The sequence below is a fragment of the Lepidochelys kempii genome, chromosome 6 (assembly GCF_965140265.1).
Source record: "Lepidochelys kempii isolate rLepKem1 chromosome 6, rLepKem1.hap2, whole genome shotgun sequence".
Classification (NCBI taxonomy): domain Eukaryota; kingdom Metazoa; phylum Chordata; order Testudines; family Cheloniidae; genus Lepidochelys; species Lepidochelys kempii.
This window is the reverse complement of record NC_133261.1, coordinates 122,859,502-122,878,921: the sequence shown is the minus strand read 5'-3', so window position 1 is coordinate 122,878,921 and position 19,420 is coordinate 122,859,502. Positions and strand designations below refer to the sequence as shown.

The window sequence follows — 19,420 nt, the reverse complement described above, 5'->3', positions numbered from 1 at the left end:
GCGTCCACACGCTCCTGGAAGGGGCGGCTCGAACCTCGCCTACAGCTTCACCGACGCCGGCTGCCAGCAAGCTCCAGGAGGCGCCCGCACCGGGGGGGGGGGTCACAGCCGGACAGGCCACGCTTACCGCCGACCGACTTACTCTGCCGCACCCGGCCGCCTCCCGTTCGGCCCCGCCTCCGTGGCCCAGACATCCCTGCGGGCCGCTGCGGCGGCCACCTCCCCCTCCTCACGGAGCTCCTCCTCCTCCGCCGCCGCGGCCATGGGCTAGGTGAGCGGCTCCTCAGAGGTCCCTTCACTTCCGGGTCCGGCCTCGCCGAGCTTCCCCCTCCCCCGCGGCTGCTGCGCCATCACCGCGCTAAGGGAGGGAAACGCTACCCGCTCGCTACAGCCACCATCGCCTCCGGCCAAGAGAGAAGACGGCGTCTTCAGCCGGAAGGAGGAAGTCCCTCGGAGCCCATCCCCTAGCCCGAGACGAGGCAGAACCCCCCGGGAAACGCAGAGACCACTCCCGTTCCCTTCCTCCCCGCCTAAAATGGGAAAGAGCAGCGTACAAAATGGCGACCGGGAGGCTCATCGCGGCGCATGCTCTATGCGGAGCTATGCAGCCGCCGCCGCTGCAGGGCCTCTGGCTCCGCCCCCTCTCCATTGCTGTGACACAGTCCGCACCAATCACATCGCCCCGCTGCTCTTCCTGACCTTCATGCTTGCCAATCATCGCACGCGAAGCTACATCCGGATCGAGTTCATACCAATCAGCGTGAGGTGAACGATTACTTCACTTCAGAAATGTCCAATCGACTCGAGTTCCACCGATTCACCAATCAAAAGTCCCCGTTGTTTTACCTGCGTCGTCTGTTGACCAATCTAGTCTCACTGGTATCCTGTGACCAATGGGAGGGGGCTGTCCGCGGCGCCCAATCCGGGCTGGGTAGAGCCCCCTGGGCGTCACGAAGGGCCAATGGGAGTTCGAGCAGGGCAGATACTGCTCAACAGCTTGTTATTTGGCTGATCGCTGGTGATTCGGTACGAGTCCGGGCTGGAAGGGGGTGGAGCGGAGCCGAGCCGAGCCACCGCTGCCTCCGCCGCCGCCGCCGCCGCCGCTGTCTCTGAGGCGCCTGCCGCGAGCGGGGCTGGGAGCTGGGCCGGGCTCGCAGCAGATCCCTACTTGGCTCTGAGTTTAAAGGTAGGGGGACGGAGCAGGAGGGCAGTGAGCGGCTCAGCAGCCGCAACTCCGCTGCCGTCCCGGGGGAAGGGGGATCGGGGTCCCCGAAACCCCTCGATCGGGGGATCCGGGGCTCCCGCACCCGGTCACGGAGGAGGCAGGACACCCCCCCCCCCGGTTCGGCTCCAGTCAGCGGGGGACCCGGACTCCTTTCGCCCGCCGAACTCCACCCCCCCATCCCAGCGCGGTGACCGGCGCTTCCCCCCTTCCCTTCTCTGATTGAGGGCCCCCCTTCGCGGCAGGGAGGACGGGGGCGCCTTATCTCCCGGCCCCGGGTAGGGGAACGCCCCCGTCAGCCCTCTCGGGGGTGGGGGCAGTCGGCAGGTTTCCCTTGCCCGCCCCCCTCCCGCGTCTCCAATCAGCTCTTCCCTGCTCAGCTTCAGGGGGCACGGGGACCTCGCTTCCCACCCTCTGGGTGGGCGAGTGTCCCCCTCCTCCTCCCCCCCGCTGGGGAGCGGGCTGCTGCTGAGGGCCACCCCCTGGCAGCGGTGGGGTTTGGGTTGTGTGTGTTGGGGGGGGAGGGGGGCTGAAGGGTATTTGAGGAGGGGGGGTGTGGGGAGGCGTTGAGGGGCTGGAAGGTATTTGAGGTGGGGAGGCGTTGGGGGGCTGGAGGTTAGTTGGGGAGGCAGGGGGTGTGGGGAACCCTTGGTCTAACTCCTCTCTGCGTCCCAGTCTAAAGCCTTCTGGGGGAGAGGAGAGGGGAGGGGAGGGTCCTTCCTAAGCTCTCTTCTTGTGCTTGAGAAAGTTGAGAGGGGAAGGGGGCGGCTGGGGGCCTGGTCTCTCGTGCGCAGGAGCTGCCCTTGTCCCAGCAGCTGGGCTGCCAGCAGCTTATTAGTAGTAGTAGTATTATTTTTGCCTGCGCTGTGTGTGTGGAGCGTCTTCTTGCTTGAAATGGTGCAAAGGCAGAGGGAGCAATGGCGACCTGACACACGGAGGGGCTGAGGAAGAGCAGGAGGCAGCCAAAGCGGGAAGGAAAAGGAGGTAGTAGCGGCTTCTTGCTCAGATCTTCAAGGGCCCATTTGTCCCCAGCAAGGACCCCTTTTCAGCACTTCTCGCTGTCCCCTCCAGCTGCACACGCAGGGCAGCAAGTGGGGCTCGGAGGCTTCCTGTGGAGGGAATGCTTTAGGGATGTAAGGGGTGGGTGTGCTTGGAGGGTGGAGGGATGTGTGTAAACAGTGTGGAGGGGTGTGTTTAATAATCTGCCATATGCTAGTAGCTGAATTATGTTCTCCCAAGATCAAGATGTTTTCTTTTAAAATCAATCCACATGCATGCAGATGTGTGTCTGATCATCTTCCTTCTCTTGTTTTCTAGCTTTTTTCTGTGTAACTGGGTTCAAGAGAAATCTTTGAGCTGGAATCCCTCAAATAACCTTCAAAGATGAAGGTAAGTTTGTCCAGGTCCTGAGAAGAGGAGTAGGGGAAGCATTTATGCTCTTTCTCTTCTCCCTGCACCAGTCACCTTATTGGTTTCACTTTTAATCAGTGTATCTTCGTTGAACAACAGCAGAATAAAGTTGGCTGTGGAAATCGGCACATGTTGAATGGAATGAAATCCCATCCCTTCTCCCTCACTGAAGGGCAGCTCATCCCAATCCCTCACCTATGCAGTAACAACACTTTGGAAACATAGGATGCCTTTGACTTGTTGTCATTTGGAGTACTATCTTTAAATGCTTCCTGTGTTGGCTGTAGCTTTTGTGAGTTTGCAAAACCACAGCTTTTGTCCTTCCTTAGCAGTTTCAGTTTTTCCAGAGCAAAGGCTTAACAATTGCAGGATAAGTAACATGGAGGGAAACACTTCTTAGATGCAGAGACAAGCAAAAAATAGTTCATTATTTATGTTCGTTATCAACACAAAATATTTCATTGCATGTATTGATTTCCTATTTTACTGTAGCTTGTTTTTTTAATATAGTAACTTTGCATAACTTTATTGATCATTGTAAAAGTCAAATAAAGAAAATAAAATGTAAAATAATAATTCCCAGGTACACACAAATGTTCTTGAATGTGGTAAACTTGCATACATTTTTGGGGAAAAATAAATCTGAACAAAGACCTTTCAAGCGAGAAAAATAACATTTAATATACTTGTTTGAAAGGTTACAACAAACTTTTCTGTAGCTCTTTTGCTGTTTTTCCTTCAGAAAATCTGCTGTTGAGAACACCATAGAACACTTTTTTTTTTTCTTCATTGAAACAACAGAAATCTAGGATATTTTTAAGTACATAAAGGTTATGGTTATTGTATAAATTTTGAAATTGCAATTGTCTGAGATGCAGCTCCATTCAGAATGAAATATCACTTTCATATTGTTTTGTTCATAGCAATTTATTGAAATTATCTTCATTCTTGAATTTATCTTTCTACCTCTGTTTGTAAGCGTATGCTTCAGTTCTCTTTGAGATTATTGAACTGGTATTTCTGAGACCATCTGAGACTGATAAAATTGGGGGGGGGGGCGTCAAGATTCCTGGAGCAAAAAATGTATCTATAAACTCAGTGTGATGTAAGCTTTTTAGCCAGCGCAATATGCTGAAATTTACTGGCAAAGCTGATATATTTCTTTGGATCATAATGATTTGTGTATGCTGCAAAGTTGTGCTACAAACCATAACCACTGGTTCATTCTTACTCATTTTTCATCAGTTACTTAAGTTTTTTTTTTTTTAATTGCTATTTTAAATTGTATTTCTGCACTTAAATGTCTATTAGTACATTCTTGCAAAATGGGGACATGAAAATAATTACATGGGAAAAATCTGTACCACTCATTTTTCTTACACTGTCTGTTTGATTGAAGTTGTATGTTTTGCTTAGAAACAATTTCTGTGCAATGAAACTTTAAATATGGTTAAAATGTTATGCACAGCACCTTGGTAAAAATGTGTATATCTGGGGGGAAAAAACAAACACTTGACATGCTCTACGGATTTAATTGGAGCAAAATCAATGGCCACAATTAGGAAAGAGTTGACGTTCTAGATTTTAGCGTACGTCAGATCTTAGTGTAAAGAAAAATTAGACTGTCTGCAATATTGAAAGCAACATAAATCATCATTTATGATCTGATTAAGAAATGATCAGTAGGACTAAAAGTTTGGGTGTATATTTGAATATATGATGATGCAACTGTAAAGACAGTAATTATTATTGTTATTATTATTTATTTTATTTGAACAGAATACACTTTTGTAAAATATAAGACTAAATCATGTTCTAATTTACTCTCCTTTGTTAGGCAGCAGATGAGCCTGCCTACCTGACAGTGGGAACTGATGTCAGTGCCAAGTACCGTGGTGCCTTTTGTGAGGCAAAGATTAAGACAGTGAAACGGCTGGTGAAAGTCAAGGTAGTGTTTATGACATTAGTGCTATTGCTTTCCTTGTTTTTTTTATTAGAAAATATATTAAAAGGGTTGTCAAGGAAAATCATACCCCTTAAAATTAGTGTATGGTTATACCAAGCTGTAAACATTTCTTGGGAAGATTTTTTTTTTTAAAGTAATTCTATATTGATGCAATTATGTTTGTCACATCTAAATGTTTTTTCCCAAGGGTACTAGCATAAAAATAGTCCTTAAAATAAGTTTATCTGCTCTTGCTACTTTATTTCTCATTTGCAGTTATAACCTTCTGTTTGTGACTACATCAGTTCCACAGTAATCAATGTTGATGCCATAAATAGAGGATTATGGCTTTAGGTGAGCAACAAGAACCAGAAGCAAAGATTCTATATCCTACAGACATCCTCAGTTTTTTATAGCTAGGAAACAAAGAGGAGATAAAAATTAGTTCCATTGAACGGTTTTTCAGAATTGTCCATGAGATGTCTGTTAAATGTAAACAAATGTTTTTAAATGGTTTCGAAGCAACAAGCTCTACCTGTATGAAATTTCTGTGCAATGTCTTTCCAAGGCAAGGATTGTGCTAAAACTTAGTGTACATTGATACAGGAGGAAACATTTTTTTGTTTTGGCATTCCCTTTAAATTGCTTTCTTTCTTTTTTTTTTTTTTTTTTTTAACACTCTCTTTTATAAAAGATGGAGATCAACAATGAAACTGTCCAAACATACATGTTTACACAGCATGCAGAGTAGATCCAAAAATTTACTTTGCACTTTGTTCCTATTTTCTACCTTCTAGCCTAGCATTCAGGACAATGTACATAAGCTAGTACAGTGACAAAAAAATTAGATGAAATCAGTTCTTTTTTTGTACACATCTTAGATCAAATAGTTTCGATGTGCTTTTGTACTTTTGTTGTCCTATCTGTCTGGGTGCTTAGAGGACCTCATCACTTTATGTCAAAGTACCTTCCCTGAATTTCAAAACAAATCTCTTCTCTTGTCACCAATAAGCAAATTATGGAATTTTGGTGGCACTTCTTAAAATCTGTTTGAATGAGGGCATTGTTGTGGAAAGCAATGGATTCCACTTTTTTGATCTGCACTGGTCCACAGACTATTTAGATTATTTTGAGATGTGAGTTTTTTCCCCCTGGATCATAGTTAGGGCCCTGTGTACTCCACTGTACGGTTCCTGGGATCTCTAATGTTGCTGTGACAGACTGGAAATCCTGCTACTATCTCATTTAAATTTTAAAATTTGACATTTTGAGTTAGTTAAGCCTGATCTTGCAGTTAGGTGCGCGTGGCCACACCTTGTGCCTATGCCAAGTCCATTGAGTTCAGTAGGGCTTTTCACAAGCACATGGGTCTGCCTGCTACACCTTAAATAAGAAAATGAATAATACAATGTGTACAGTAGCTCCTGTGTCACTTTTAATATTAACTGTAGTTTATTTTATGTCCTCGTGTTCATGTTTTAGTGTGCCATTGGTTTTTATATTGACAAAGAATAACTACATTGTATAAGTTTTTTGGGAGGAACTTGGACATTTTGGTAGATGCAAAGATCATGACTCTTGGCCACTGCAAAGATGTGGGAAGCATTTTGGAATTGTAGGAAAAATACATTAGCTAGATGTTTCTGTTAAAATGATCAGCGGTAAAATAATTAACAATGTTGACATCTTACATTCATCTTTAAGTTTCAAAGTTAACAGCCTGTGGAAATGAATGACCCAGTTTACATCTCTTTAAGATCTTGTTTGCAGTCTCTCTGCAGGAAGTGGCAAACATCAATCCAATTTTTAGAGCTCTGCAAATCCATGGACCATTTTTGCAGATCGAAAATGGGTGCAAATTTTGTATCTAGAACCTTGGAAATCTGCGGATATCTGCTTTATATGCAGGGATCATTTTTGCAGGTTGGATGCAGATACAAATTTTGTATCCACACAGGATTCTACATATTTTCAAGGTTGTCCTCACAACCATGAGAGCTGAAAGCATAATTTTTGTGGAAGGAAAACTTAGGGCTTGTGTACACAGTAACTGGAATTAAAAAAACTTAATTGGTTTAAATTCACAACTTTAGTGTGCAAGTCTGTGTGTGGGCACTCTAAAGAATGTCCACATACTGACTTATACCAAAATACCTAAAGTTGTGAATTTTAACTGATTTTAGTTATTTTGATTCCTGTTACCATGTATACAAGCCCTTAGGTTCTGAATCATAACTCTGCAGTAAAGTGAATTTGTGTGGGGGGGTGGAGGGTGAGAGAACCTGGATTTGTGCTGGAAATGGCCCACCTGATGATCACTTTAGATAAGCTATTACCAGCAGGACAGTGGGGTGGGAGGAGGTATTGTTTCATATTCTCTGTGTATATATAAAGTCTGCTGCAGTTTCCACAGTATGCATCCGATGAAGTGAGCTGTAGCTCACGAAAGCTCATGCTCAAATAAATTGGTTAGTCTCTAAGGTGCCACAAGTACTCCTTTTCTTTCTGCAGTAAAGTGTGGATTCTGCAGGAAATTCTCTCCCCTGGAAATATGGGGGCTTTTTTAATAGTGAATGCTACAGATGTGAGAGAAGTATAACTCTTAAGCCTCTAGCCTAGTGGCCCACTGCAGGTAAAGCCAGGATTGTATTATTGTCCAACCTCATAATTGTATAAAAAATTGTACATTTTTTTCGTGGTATATCTGAGATTCGATTTAGGTGAGAGATCCTCTTACCCAACTTGATGAATCAGTTAGTAGTTATTGAATGCATGGTATTTACTTGGTAATTCAGATGGCACCTGGGCTCCTTGTAAATTCAAACAATGTCGTATTGTTTGTACTAAATAATGTTAGCAATTTTGATAGATAAGGGTTGTATTTTCTAACTTTTTAGATGTCGTCATAAGGAATGTTGTGCATGCTTTTTGGTAGTATGAAAGTGAAACGTATATATCTGTTTATAAAATATTTTTCAGGTGATCCTGAAACAGGATAACTCAGCTCAGTTAGTGCAAGACGACCAAGTAAAAGGACCTTTAAGAGTATGTATGCAGCATGTTTTTCAAATGTACAATTAAATTATAATTATTTTACATTTAGACAGTTTAGACATTGACCATCTAATCCATAGTTGGTTGAATTCAATGGAAAAACCTCCACGGGCTTTGGAGCAGGCCCTCAATGAGTAATTATCCTTATTAGCTAATATTTTAGTTTTTAAAAGATGTTTATCCCTATGCCTTTGACATAGTTAGTTTTGTATGGAAATGTTATTGTAGGCAACACTATTTTTGTAAATATGTTGCACATAAATTGGGGAAGGTCAACTATGTCAAGCAAACTACAGACATTAGACAGGTGTAAACAAGATATATATTCAGGTTAGCTCAGGAACTGTTAGAACAGGTGACTAATATTTATTTATTTCCTTGGGGTTTTTGCCTTTCCCTTGTCCTTACCGCCTCTTCTGCTACCTCAAATGCACTGGCAAATGCTGTTGTCAAAATCTAGACCAAGTTCAGAAACCCTGGTGTATTGTCCAGTTGACAGTGAAGCATATCTACTTGATGTTTGAGTTCAAAGAGTAAGTGTATGTAATAACAAGCTATAGACACATATACCACTACTTATACTGTTAAAGTGTTGGATTAGTGGCTTAGATCTTAAATTTGAATAAAATCTATGACAACTGCAGAAGCTGCACCTTTCCCCTTTGAATGTTGCAAGTTGGCCCAGGTGGTCACAGCACCACTCAGGTTTAGTGTGTCTACCCCTCTGTAGAGACAGAGGGCCACATTTGATTAATACTGTGACCATATGGGTCAGCTTGTAACACTCAATGTGGGGAGCTGAGCCCAGCCCCATTGGATAGGACCCATTGCTGCGGAGTGAGTGTGGGGTGGGCTCGGCTCACTGTCCAAGGCCCCCATTCTCCCCCTGCAACTTCCATGAAGTATCCTTGTTTTCCTGCACCTCTGCCATGATATTTATTAACATTTAAAATAAAAAAAACTTATAACCTTACCTCTTGTTGTTATAATACAAAGGTCACAGTAGGGATCCTAGTATGCTTATTTCACTGCCCACTGCTAACGAAAACCAAGTCAGAATAAAATGTGATTTGGTTAATGATTTTTCACTTTGGAGGCTATGTAACCAATGCATGCATTTCACAAGGATAGTGAAACTTAAATGAGTCTCTTTCCTGCCAAACCCCCACCCCCAAATCTTTCTGAAAGAATTGGTATGTTTTACCTCCACTGTATGAATCTGGGACTATAAGTGTATATAATATAATAATTTTTAAGTATTTTATCTCACAGGTTGGTGCAATGGTTGAAACCAAGATGCCTGATGGATCCTTTCAAGAAGCTGTTATCAACAAATTGACAGATGCCAGCTGGTATACTGTAGGTGAGTAACTATGTAACTTATGGGTTTCAGAGTAACAGCCGTGTTAGTCTGTATTCGCAAAAAGAAAAGGAGTACTTGTGGCACCTTAGAGACTAACCAATTTATTAGAGCATAAGCTTTCGTGAGCTACAGCTCACTTATATGCATCTGAGGAAGTGAGCTGTAGCTCACGAAAGCTTATGCTCTAATAAATTGGTTAGTCTCTAAGGTGCCACAAGTACTCCTTTTCTTTTTATGTAACTTATGGTTTTTAATGTTGGTACTATATATTTTTTCCATTCGTTTAAACTGGTTTTGTATTCAAGGCACCGGACAGGACTTAAGATCTGGCTCTGTTATACTTTTGGTGTGGCCTCTGTTTCATCTCCATTTTACAACTAAGAAAATAATCACTGCATGCTTTATAGAGGTGTTTGAGAGACACAGTGGGTGAGATAATATCTTTTATGGGACCTACTTCTGTTGGTGAGAGAAGTTTTCAGACTTACACAGAGCTCTTCACAGGTGTTGTAAGGATAAACTCAAATAGTGCTCAAATAGTATAGTTATGAGCACCATAGAAAAGCCTATGGATTTTGATACCTACCTTGTATGATCAAGTTTCAGTTGGTCAAATAGATGCATATTGATTCAATTTCACTTCTTGGAAGTTCGTATTGCTTAAATGCTATTTTGAAAAGACATACTTAAATCCCACTGCTGTCTGAAAATTTTGTTACCTACTGTTATAAATTACTATGAAGATTAGTGGAAAAAACATTCTGTATATTTCTAGTGCCTTGCATGATGACGGGTTTCAGAGTGGTAGCCGTGTTAGTCTGTATCAGCAAAAACAACGAGAAGTCCTTGTGGTACCTTAGAGACTAACAGATTTATTCGGGCATAAGCTTTCGTGGGCTAAAACCCACTTCATTAGATGAAGTAGGTTTTAGGCCACAAAAGCTTATGCCCAAATAAATTTGTTAGTCTCTAAGGTGCCACAAGGACTCCTCATTGTTTTTGTATATTTCTGGTTTGTTTACATGTGATTTTAAGACTTTCTATAGAGAGAATTTCAGTTGTTCCCCTGCATACTCAGTCATTTCCCTCTGTTTATGTGGTGGGTTGTGGGTGTTTTACACACTGTTTTACACAGAGAAGAAAACATTTTTAAGAGACTAGAGAAGAGTGTAGTACCTTGAAACCATAATTATACTCCTTTGTTTGAAATGATTAGATTTCATTTAGATAGTGTTTCCTTTAAAGGAACTAAATCTTAAAAGAACAAGTAGAAGGAGGTTTTGCTTTCATTTTAGGGAAAGATAACTGAGATGGCCCTTGGAAATAAGTCCCGTAAAATCATGACTAGTCACATACAATGAAAATTCAATGAAACTTGACGTCAAGCCATAAATAGGTTCATTGTAGAGATAAGTTTATTTATTTTGGATTATTAATAAAAATGCATAGTCTGGTGTCTAGGTGTCTGACACAGCATTAAAAGTATGACATAAAAAACCATCAGCTTCTCTGAAATCAGAAAATAACTAACTAGAGATGCCAATCAAATAATATAATATTCACTCAAATCAGACACCCTTGCAAATACCAGCCCTTATCGTGTTCCTCCCTCCCGCAGAAAAACTGGGGATAGTGAGGGTTGTATTTCCAGAGTTGTGTGGGTGGGTGCACCTCTTTACTTAATGGAAATTATACATGTTTCTCCTATGCGTTGCTTTAGAAATTAATTTTTGAATGTTTAAATTCACTGGTCCCATTTCCTTGTCTGGTACCTTTTGAAATTATTGAAATGCTTTTAAGAGAATACTGAAGAATTTTAAAGTAGAGTTCTACAGACTAGCATTCAGGTGTCTATTATCTTAATTATTAATGTACTCATTTTCTTTGGAGACGAAGAAGCAATGGTTTAGCAGCCCGATTTGGTTTTCATTGAAATATACAGGAGTTTTCATGTTGACTTTAGTGGGAGCGGGATAGGGCTTTAGATGTTCATGATTTAGTACTTTATGGTAATATAATTGTGAGCCTATGGATCTGAGCCAGTTAGCTAGTTTTAAGTTGACCATCTACACTGCTATTTATTTTCTGCTTCAGGAATGTAGTATAAACTGGTATAATTCCAGGTGTGTGTGTGTGTGTGTGTTGTGGGGGAAGGAGTGATAATTTAGGCGTTTGGTTGTGGGAATTGGAGGAGTATTCATCAGTTTAGTTCAATACTCTGATGCAACATAGCAGGCAAAGGACACTATTGACTTTAACTTGGATTTTTGTTGGCTTAGAGATTTTCTTTCCAATATTGAAGGAAGAAGGAAATACTCTGTTGCACTAAAAGTGTTACACGTACTAAGTTGATATTTCTTTTCTAAACTCTGATTTTCAGATTGATTTTTAATAAAAACTGCATTTTGGGTTGTAACTATTTATTTCATCTTTGCCCCAGAAGAATCTAAGTTGGAAAACTTGACCCTTCTGCCTCTTACCTTCTAAGTCCACTTTTGCAAGTAAACTATAATATATAACTGGCAGGGTATGCATTTGTCAGTTTGCAAACCAGAGGTAAAATTGACCAAAGTGCATAAGTTGTGAAGTATAGATTTCTAATAAAGGAATGAGTTTACATTTAAACATAGGGGAACTTTGTAGCTGAGGGAAATAGCAATGATATACAACCTTTCATCTCTAGGTTACCAGTTCCAATTTACCGTGGGTTAGTAGTGATCTAAAGATATCCTAAAGTGAGCCAGTCCATTCTGAAAGTGCTCACTGTGTTCCAGCCTTAGTCTCTATACTAGGCTACTTTGTTGCCACCATTTCTGATTAGGGTCTCAATATAGCAACAATAAAGATAAAGCACTTTGTTTTTAGAAATAATTTTCTTAGCTATTAGAATGGTACTGCTCTGCTCTAAATTGATTAACAAGCTGTTTAAAAATGATCAAATGGAGTTTTATTTTCATTGTTTCTTCCATGGAGACACCTCTGTATCAAAAATCATGATCTAGTAATGGTGGCACAGCAGAGATACAGTGATGCTGGAATTTTAAACTGGGGCTTGGAAATGCTTTTGGAATTGGGATGCTTAACAAAAAGTATAGATACAGAAAGAAACAGAAGAGATCTGGAGTAAGAGTTTAACAGGCTCTAGAAAACACCTCTTTTGCACACACCAATCTTTTATCCTCAGTCACATCATAATCAAGTGGCAGCAGTTCCAGTACCTTGGAAAACAAGCAGCTAATCTTAATTTTTAAAAAGCTCCTTTTAAATAATTACAAATTTTGTGGGGTGTTGCTCTGTTTTTGAAGAGAATTTATATTCTCAGTATATGCTGTGTATTATCACTAGGAGATAATTATATAGATTTAAACAGTCTTCAGCATATCAAATCTGTTTTCATCCAAGTCATTTTAGAACCAAGGCTTATTTTTTATGGTGTGTTTCATCCACAGTGTTCTCCAATATTAAATATTGAAATAGGCCTCTGAAACAATAATAATAAAAAATACACTATATGGTTCTGTAGGTGTTTTGCAACAGCTGCCAAAGGCAACATTAAGATGATTATGATGAATTTTGGACCTAGCCCTGAACAGTAAAAAATTATTTAAAAAAAACTTTCTGTAAAAGGAAACTTGTTTCTGTAAATTTGAAATAGTAACAAGTTAAAAGCAGTGTCTTAGGATGAAAGACAATTTATTTCTTGTTCAGAGACCTCAGTGAAATGCTTTGCACTCACTCTGTCTTGTGGTATTCGCTTATCTTCAGGGTTTGCTCTTATGCATGCTCAGTTCATATCTGTCCTTCTGCTCTCTTTCAAGGAATATTCACTGGACTGTGTGTGTATATGTACAATACATATACGTATATATTTTTAGGCTAGAAGTCAGTGCTATTCTGTTTAAAATCCAGAATAAGTTGTTCATGAAGCTCCTAATGATGATTTCTTCTCCTTCCTCTCTCTTTCCTAGTGCCCAGGTACATTACCTGAGTTTCAGCAGGCCAGGAAGTGAAAAAATGTACATGTCCCTTATTCTGGATGCCTTGTGCTACTTTTGTGTACTTCTTGTATACTTTTGTAAAGTACTGAAGTGGCTTGAGTCACCAGATAAAGTCCTCTAGTGTGAAGCAATAACTGCAGCCATTAGACAAGCAACTAAACTACTGCTGTTATAGTAGCCTTTTTTGTAATAGGGAGTAGGACGACAGTGTATTCTTTGTGACCCATTTATTCTCTGTCAGTGTATACACCTTTCTGGTGACAGAATCCTCAAGAAAATTTAGCACTGTCTATAGGGCTAGATTTTGGGGTTAAAAGGGCAGTTTAGGTTGGACGTTGGGAAAAACTTCCAACTGTCAGGGTTGTTAAGCACTGGAACAAATTGCCTAGGGAGGTTGTGGAATCTCCATCATTGGAGATTTTTAAAAGCAAGTTAGACAAACATCTGTCAGGGGATGGTTAAGATAATACTTAGTCCTGCCTTGAGTGCAGGGGACTGGACTAGATGACCTTTCAAGGTCCCTTCCAGTCCTCCAGTTCTATGATTTCTTTTAAAAAGTTGTTTGAAAGTATAACTGATACTTATCTGCAATTTTAAAACAAAAAAGCAACAATACACATTTTACCTTTTTCCTAGCTATTCTAATATGGGAGGATTGTGGGGTTGGTTTGTTTTTTTGCAGGGAAAGTAACTTTATTTTTCTGCCTCCCATTTTCAGTGAGAAAGATTTGCATTTATAGCCACTTTCAGCAGGATTTGTCCTCCACAGTTAGGCCCTTTTATGCAGTCCAGAGTAGAAGGAAACATAAATCGTTGGGTTGTGGCAACTGTGGGCTTCAGGCTTTGTCTGAAGCACTTCATGTAAGGGCAGTCATGTCTTTCTCCTTTTATAGTTTGTCTTAATCTGTTAGGAAACCATTTAATTAAAATGATTATATTCTTCTCTCTTCTTTCCAACTATGCATAATGCATCCCAATCAAGCACATGCAGACTTCTCTCTTGGCTGTGATCACGTGTAGTATAGATGTACAGACACTCTTTCCTTAACCTGTGTAAATTTTAACAGTAGCTTTAATAAAAAAAATTTAAATCCCACTTAGGGTACATTACCAAAAACATGATAGTAATTATCTAGTTCACATCTTCTCCATATTACAGGGACACAGTCAACTTGAAATCTAGTCATTCTCAAAAAGAGTTCCAAATAGTCTCAGGTGCTGAACAGGCCCTGCTAACTCTCTGATTTACATTCACATTTACCTATCTTTAAAATATTTTTTTCTTTTAATGCTGTGTGAAAGACCCATACTAACAGGGGAGACTGACTTGTCCTCCACTACTACCTGAACCAAGTTTGTAAACAGTTAATGGCATGGTTAGTTCCACCCACAGCAAGATTAAAACTACTAATATACCGATGGTCAGCTAAGTGTTTCCATGCCAAATGCCATGGTTGGTCGGCTGTCTGCCTTCTAACATGGTTTGACCAATCCTCCTTCCTCACAGCATCATGTATAGTGAGACATCCCAGATGCATTATGCCATGTGCTGCCATGTGTGTATGTCATCCAGGAATTGTAAGCCTTACTAAGATACCATGGGAAAACTGCCCAGATTTGCCCAGCTTGCACTTATACAAATGGTTAGGCAGCATGTAGCTGGACAAACATAGATGAGATGTCAGGAAAGCTTTATGGACACAAAGTGAACGTACTTACTTACTTATGACTGGTTAAGTTGATAGTGCCTCTAACTGGTTATAAACTCATGTTTTTGGTGTGTTTTTGTTTGGGTATTGTGACTGAGTATAATATAAAGGGGAAATGGTGAAACACGTGGTTATGCAAAGTGCTTTTGAATATGCAAAGTAAACAAAGTGGGGGGGGAAAGATTTTTTTCCACTAATCTTTTTTAAGTTAGTTATTTTACTATTGTTACAAGTATCATCCAAGTAACTTCAATCTGAAATTGCTTTTATCATTTTATTTAAGTTGACGGTGTCGTTACAAACAGCCTCAAAGAAGTTCAGTTTTTTTAACTTTTGCAGTTCCTCTGATCTCTAGAATAATCTGTCCCCCCCCCCCCTTTTTTTGTATGGTACTATCTGTAGACTAGTGCAGTGCAGACCTTCATCTTGCTATTATAAGAACTCGCTTGTAGAGTTGGCTTGATACTGAATGAAGCCCAGTTTTGCGTTCAACAAGTATACTTTTGGATCGTATAGCTCTTGAACAATCAGTATTGCCTCTGCAGGTGAAGAAATAAGAATACACTTTTTTGTAAGGAAAAATTGATTTGAAATCTTAAAATCATAGAATCATAGAATATCAGGGTTGGAGGGGACCTCAGGAGGTCGTGTAGTCCAACCCCCTGCTCAAAGCAGGACCAATCCCCAACTAAATCATCCTAGCCAGGGCTTTGCCACTGTTAGGTACTAAAGCATTTACTAAGGTCACAAACTGTGACATTGTCAATCAGTTATTGAAAACAAATGCATATTGCATGTTGGGAAAACAAAAAGTACCATGTTATTTCCCTATTCATATCAGTACCTATTTTTGCTGCATCTTTTAAAGTTATTTTGCCATGCCCATTACCATGGTGTCAAAATGCCACTGAGCCAGCAGAATTGTTGCAGGCTGTCCTGTCGCTTGATATTCAGGGAGTCCGTAATTTGTGGGTCCTTGATGCTGTACTCTGAAAAGGCTATTTTTAAACCTTTAAGATCTATATTAAAAGGTCATGTTTAGGGAGACTTTAATTTGAAGAATGTTGCATATGAAGTAGATTTAAAAGAGGAGAGATTAAAATCACAAGGACTGTTTAGTTTAGAAAAAACAGTGAGGGAGATATGATAGAAGTGGGTCCATTATGGTAGAAGAGCAGTCCATTATGCGATGAAGTGGGTTTTAGCCCACGAAAGCTTATGCCCAAATAAATTAGTTAGTCTCTAAGGTGCCACAAGTACTCCTCAGTTTTTTTGCTGATACAGACTAACACGGCTACCACTCTGAAACGTGGTAGAAGTGAGTGTTTTTTTGGTTTGTTTTGAAGGTATTGAGAAGGTCAGATGTGTGCTTCTGTTTACCCTTTATTATAATACATAATTGAGAGGGCACTTGCAATCAAAAGGCAGTGAATTTAGAATTTATAACATTAAAGATTCTTATGCAATATAATTAACCCATGGAACTTGTTACTGCAGGATATTATTCTAGCCCATAATTTAGTAAAACTCAGTGGAAGATTGGATCATGTATATAAGTAAGAATAACTTCTGCAATACATGGGCTATTCTTTCTCCTATTTCATTGTGACCTGATCTTCAGCTGGAGTAGGGAAAAATGTATCCTCGTTGTTTAGTATTGCACACTTTGGTGCGTTAATGGAAATTTTGTGCTTTCCTCTGAATTATTCATCTATAGTCTCAATTATATGGGCCATTGGTCTGATCCACAAAAAATTCCTTCTGTGGAGTGCCTGTCCTTGTGGGCTAGCATCCTTTGTTTATTCTTATGTTTGTGGAATGATCTGTAAATTATGATATTTACAGAAACTCCTATGTGAGCAAAGGAAATCCCTCATTTTGCTCTCAAAGTAATTTAATAAGTGTGACCCTTTTAAAAAAAAATTGCCCCTTTTTTCCCCTTCCCCCAATTTTTTTTTCCTTCAAAGATCAAACAGTCACCTATCCAGTAGTATTTTAAAGGATTTTGCTTCGGGTTTTGTAAGTAACAATAATGCTGTGGGACGGTATTTCCCTCTAGTCTACAACTATTAAGTTAGGTGTTTTAAATGTAGTCTTGTAATAACTGTCTAAAAACATCCTTTGTATTGTGCATCAGGGGATAGCCACAGGTTGGAATAGAGGCAGACCTCATCAATCTTTGCGTAGTTTGTTTATATATGTCTGTAGTCAAATTACGTGAACATTATCCATTCTTTTAGTTTGAAAAACCTTCAGTCCTAGGTATGCAGAAACAAAATAAAAATGGAGCTTGTAACTTGGGGCTTTAATTAAATTGAAGGGCTCATGCACTGTTAAGCCTGCCATGTATTTCCTCTGCTCTCAGGCAGGAGAATCCCACATGGCTGTTGAACAGACACATTCTCCCCCACCCTCCCCTTCCTTAACTCTTAAGCCAAGTGCTTCACCTGCTAGAGTTCAGAAGGGAGGGTGTAAAATTCATATTTTTCCACCTTTCGTTCCTGAAGTGCAGAGCTAGCTGCTCCAGTTGGCCCGTGTGTGGAAGGGAGATGAGGAAAGGAGCGCTGTGCAAATAATTGTATCCCTTCAGAGATAGTGGCTTTCCTTCCTACCCTTTTCTTCATGGTGGAGATGCGGGCGGGGGTGTCTCGACTCTCTTAGCTGCACTGGTTCAGCTGCAGTTACTGAATGTCCTAGTGCTAGCTCCGTCTGTCTCCCCCGGCAGCTTGCACAGTGAGCCTCACTTTCTGTTGTAAGAGACAAACAGCTGTGCTAGAAGGAGCCACTTTTGTAGCTGGCACCAGGGGAATGCAGAGGTGACAAATACCAGGCCTTGCAGGGAGAGGACTGCCTGCAGCAAGGCATTAGACAGGAGCCTCTTCCCTTTGTTCAGGTGTATGGTGAAAGGGGATGTATGGCTGGGAGGGTTATAGGGGCTGTAGGAAAGGTCTGTAAGAGGAGCAGGGGTACATTCAGATCTCCCTCAACATGTTAATTATCCTCATTTCTTCCACCTGTAAGAGTATGGGAGGAGATTTGCCCCTCTGCCCATGAAAAAGAAATTTGAAGTTCTGAGATAAAGATAAATTAGTTCTGATAACACTTCACTGTCCTATTAGCAGGGAATAGGGATGGATTATTTGAGTTCCTGAGCCATGTGTTAAATGAGATATTTGATCCTAGCTGAGGAAAGACCTCTTTAGCACATTATTTCCTATTTTTGTCACAAGCAGCCTAAGAGGTCTTATTTTTAATTTTTTTAATGAAATACACTATATTGTATTATGTACTTGGTTATATTGTGCTCAGTATTTAACTTTTGGGATTTTTTTTTTTTTGATGGATGTTAAGATGTTGGTCTTCACAGTAAAATGAAAGCTGAGTAGCTAATTGGAGGATTAGTGTGACATGTTTGGGAAGGAAATAGGATTTCTTTTGTACAGCTGCAAAACCTTAAACAATTGAGCATCCTGTACTATCCCCTAAAAATATAACATGGAAGCTCTCTCAATCATCTGGCTTTAGCCTGGAGTTCCTTTTTTTTCTTCGTCAAACTTGTTTTAGAGAGATTTTTCTTTCTAAAAATCTAGCTTCCAAAATATCAGATAAAGTAGGCATGCTTTCTCCTTTGCAGTCCACTGTCATGTCCTTCTTGATGCTCTGGTAAGTTATCTTATGCTGAACATCACTCTGTTGCCCCAGAAATGATTATTTCTACAAATTCAGCATTTTGACTTCTGTGTAGAATCTGGTGGGAGGGGAAAAGGTGGTGAGGGACCATGGCCTTGTTTACACAAAGAAAGTAACATTGATTACTGGCAGAAAAAAAAAAGTAAGAAATAATGAAAAAACTGATAAATAATGTGAAAGTCAAAGAGCAAAATGTGCACAGTGGCTTTTCAGGGAAACTAGGTAATAGAGTTTAAACTTTTAAAATAGATTATATTAATAAAAATGTGTGCAAACCTATATCATATGACTTTTGTAGTTACTATCTAGCGATTTTATATTTTAATAGTTCTGAGACAGATTATTGGAAGGCAGTTAGGGAGCAGGATTGCTTACTGTTTTAAAACTAATAATAGTTTATGTGAACACGTATAACAAGCTGAATCAATTGACTAACCTCTGTCAAAGTAGCTCAGTTGGAAGACTACAGACATGCAAATTATAAAGCTTAGTAGGCCCGCTAGGATATTGCTTACGTAGTCTGCTCTTTATTTCTAGTTATTCTTGCAGTTTCTAGTCTTAAATTAGGCTGTTAGAACATGGTGGTTTCCTTTCTTTTTGGTTGGCAGACTAGAATTACAGAGGAATTATTTAAATTACAAATTTTGCTTTATATCTTGCTGTAAATGTATTGAATTTTTAGCTACACAAATATATTGTATTCACGTTAGCCTGCGAGATTTTTCTTGTAAAAGGGATGCCACCGTTATCACCCTAATAAAACAAACATGTCCAGACTGTATGGTATATATTGGCTATGGGATAGAGGACCTCCTCCGAATAGTGTAAATATCAACTATATATCCTGCAATTGAATCCAGGCCATGGACCCCTTCATTCAGTGTGGTGTCCCTTGGAAGTCACTGGGTCTCTGCACATGCACAAAGGTTTGCTCAGACGTTCTGATTTTAGGATCGGGATTTCTGAACGTAAAATGCAAAATTGATAAAATGTATGCATTGTACTTCAAATTTAGTCTGCGATTTATGC

General features: G+C 40.2%; 1 protein-coding gene across 7 annotated transcripts in view; it reads left to right on the top strand.

Moving 5' to 3' along the window:
- Positions 1-956: 956 nt before the first annotated feature.
- ARID4A (AT-rich interaction domain 4A) overlaps positions 957-19,420 on the top strand; it is a 65,237-nt gene continuing 46,773 nt past the window's right edge. For 4 of the 7 annotated variants that reach the window (XM_073349986.1, XM_073349985.1, XM_073349983.1 and 1 more), the window contains exons 1-5: positions 958-1,186; positions 2,540-2,611; positions 4,470-4,580; positions 7,557-7,622; positions 8,904-8,994. In XM_073349986.1, coding sequence (XP_073206087.1) covers positions 2,606-2,611; positions 4,470-4,580; positions 7,557-7,622; positions 8,904-8,994 — 274 coding nt within the window. In that variant the 5' untranslated portion in view covers positions 958-1,186; positions 2,540-2,605. Of the gene's footprint in view, positions 1,187-2,539; positions 2,612-4,469; positions 4,581-7,556; positions 7,623-8,091; positions 8,165-8,903; positions 8,995-19,420 lie in introns of those variants that run through there. The other 3 variants (XM_073349988.1, XM_073349989.1, XM_073349987.1) reach the window with 2 other exon arrangements.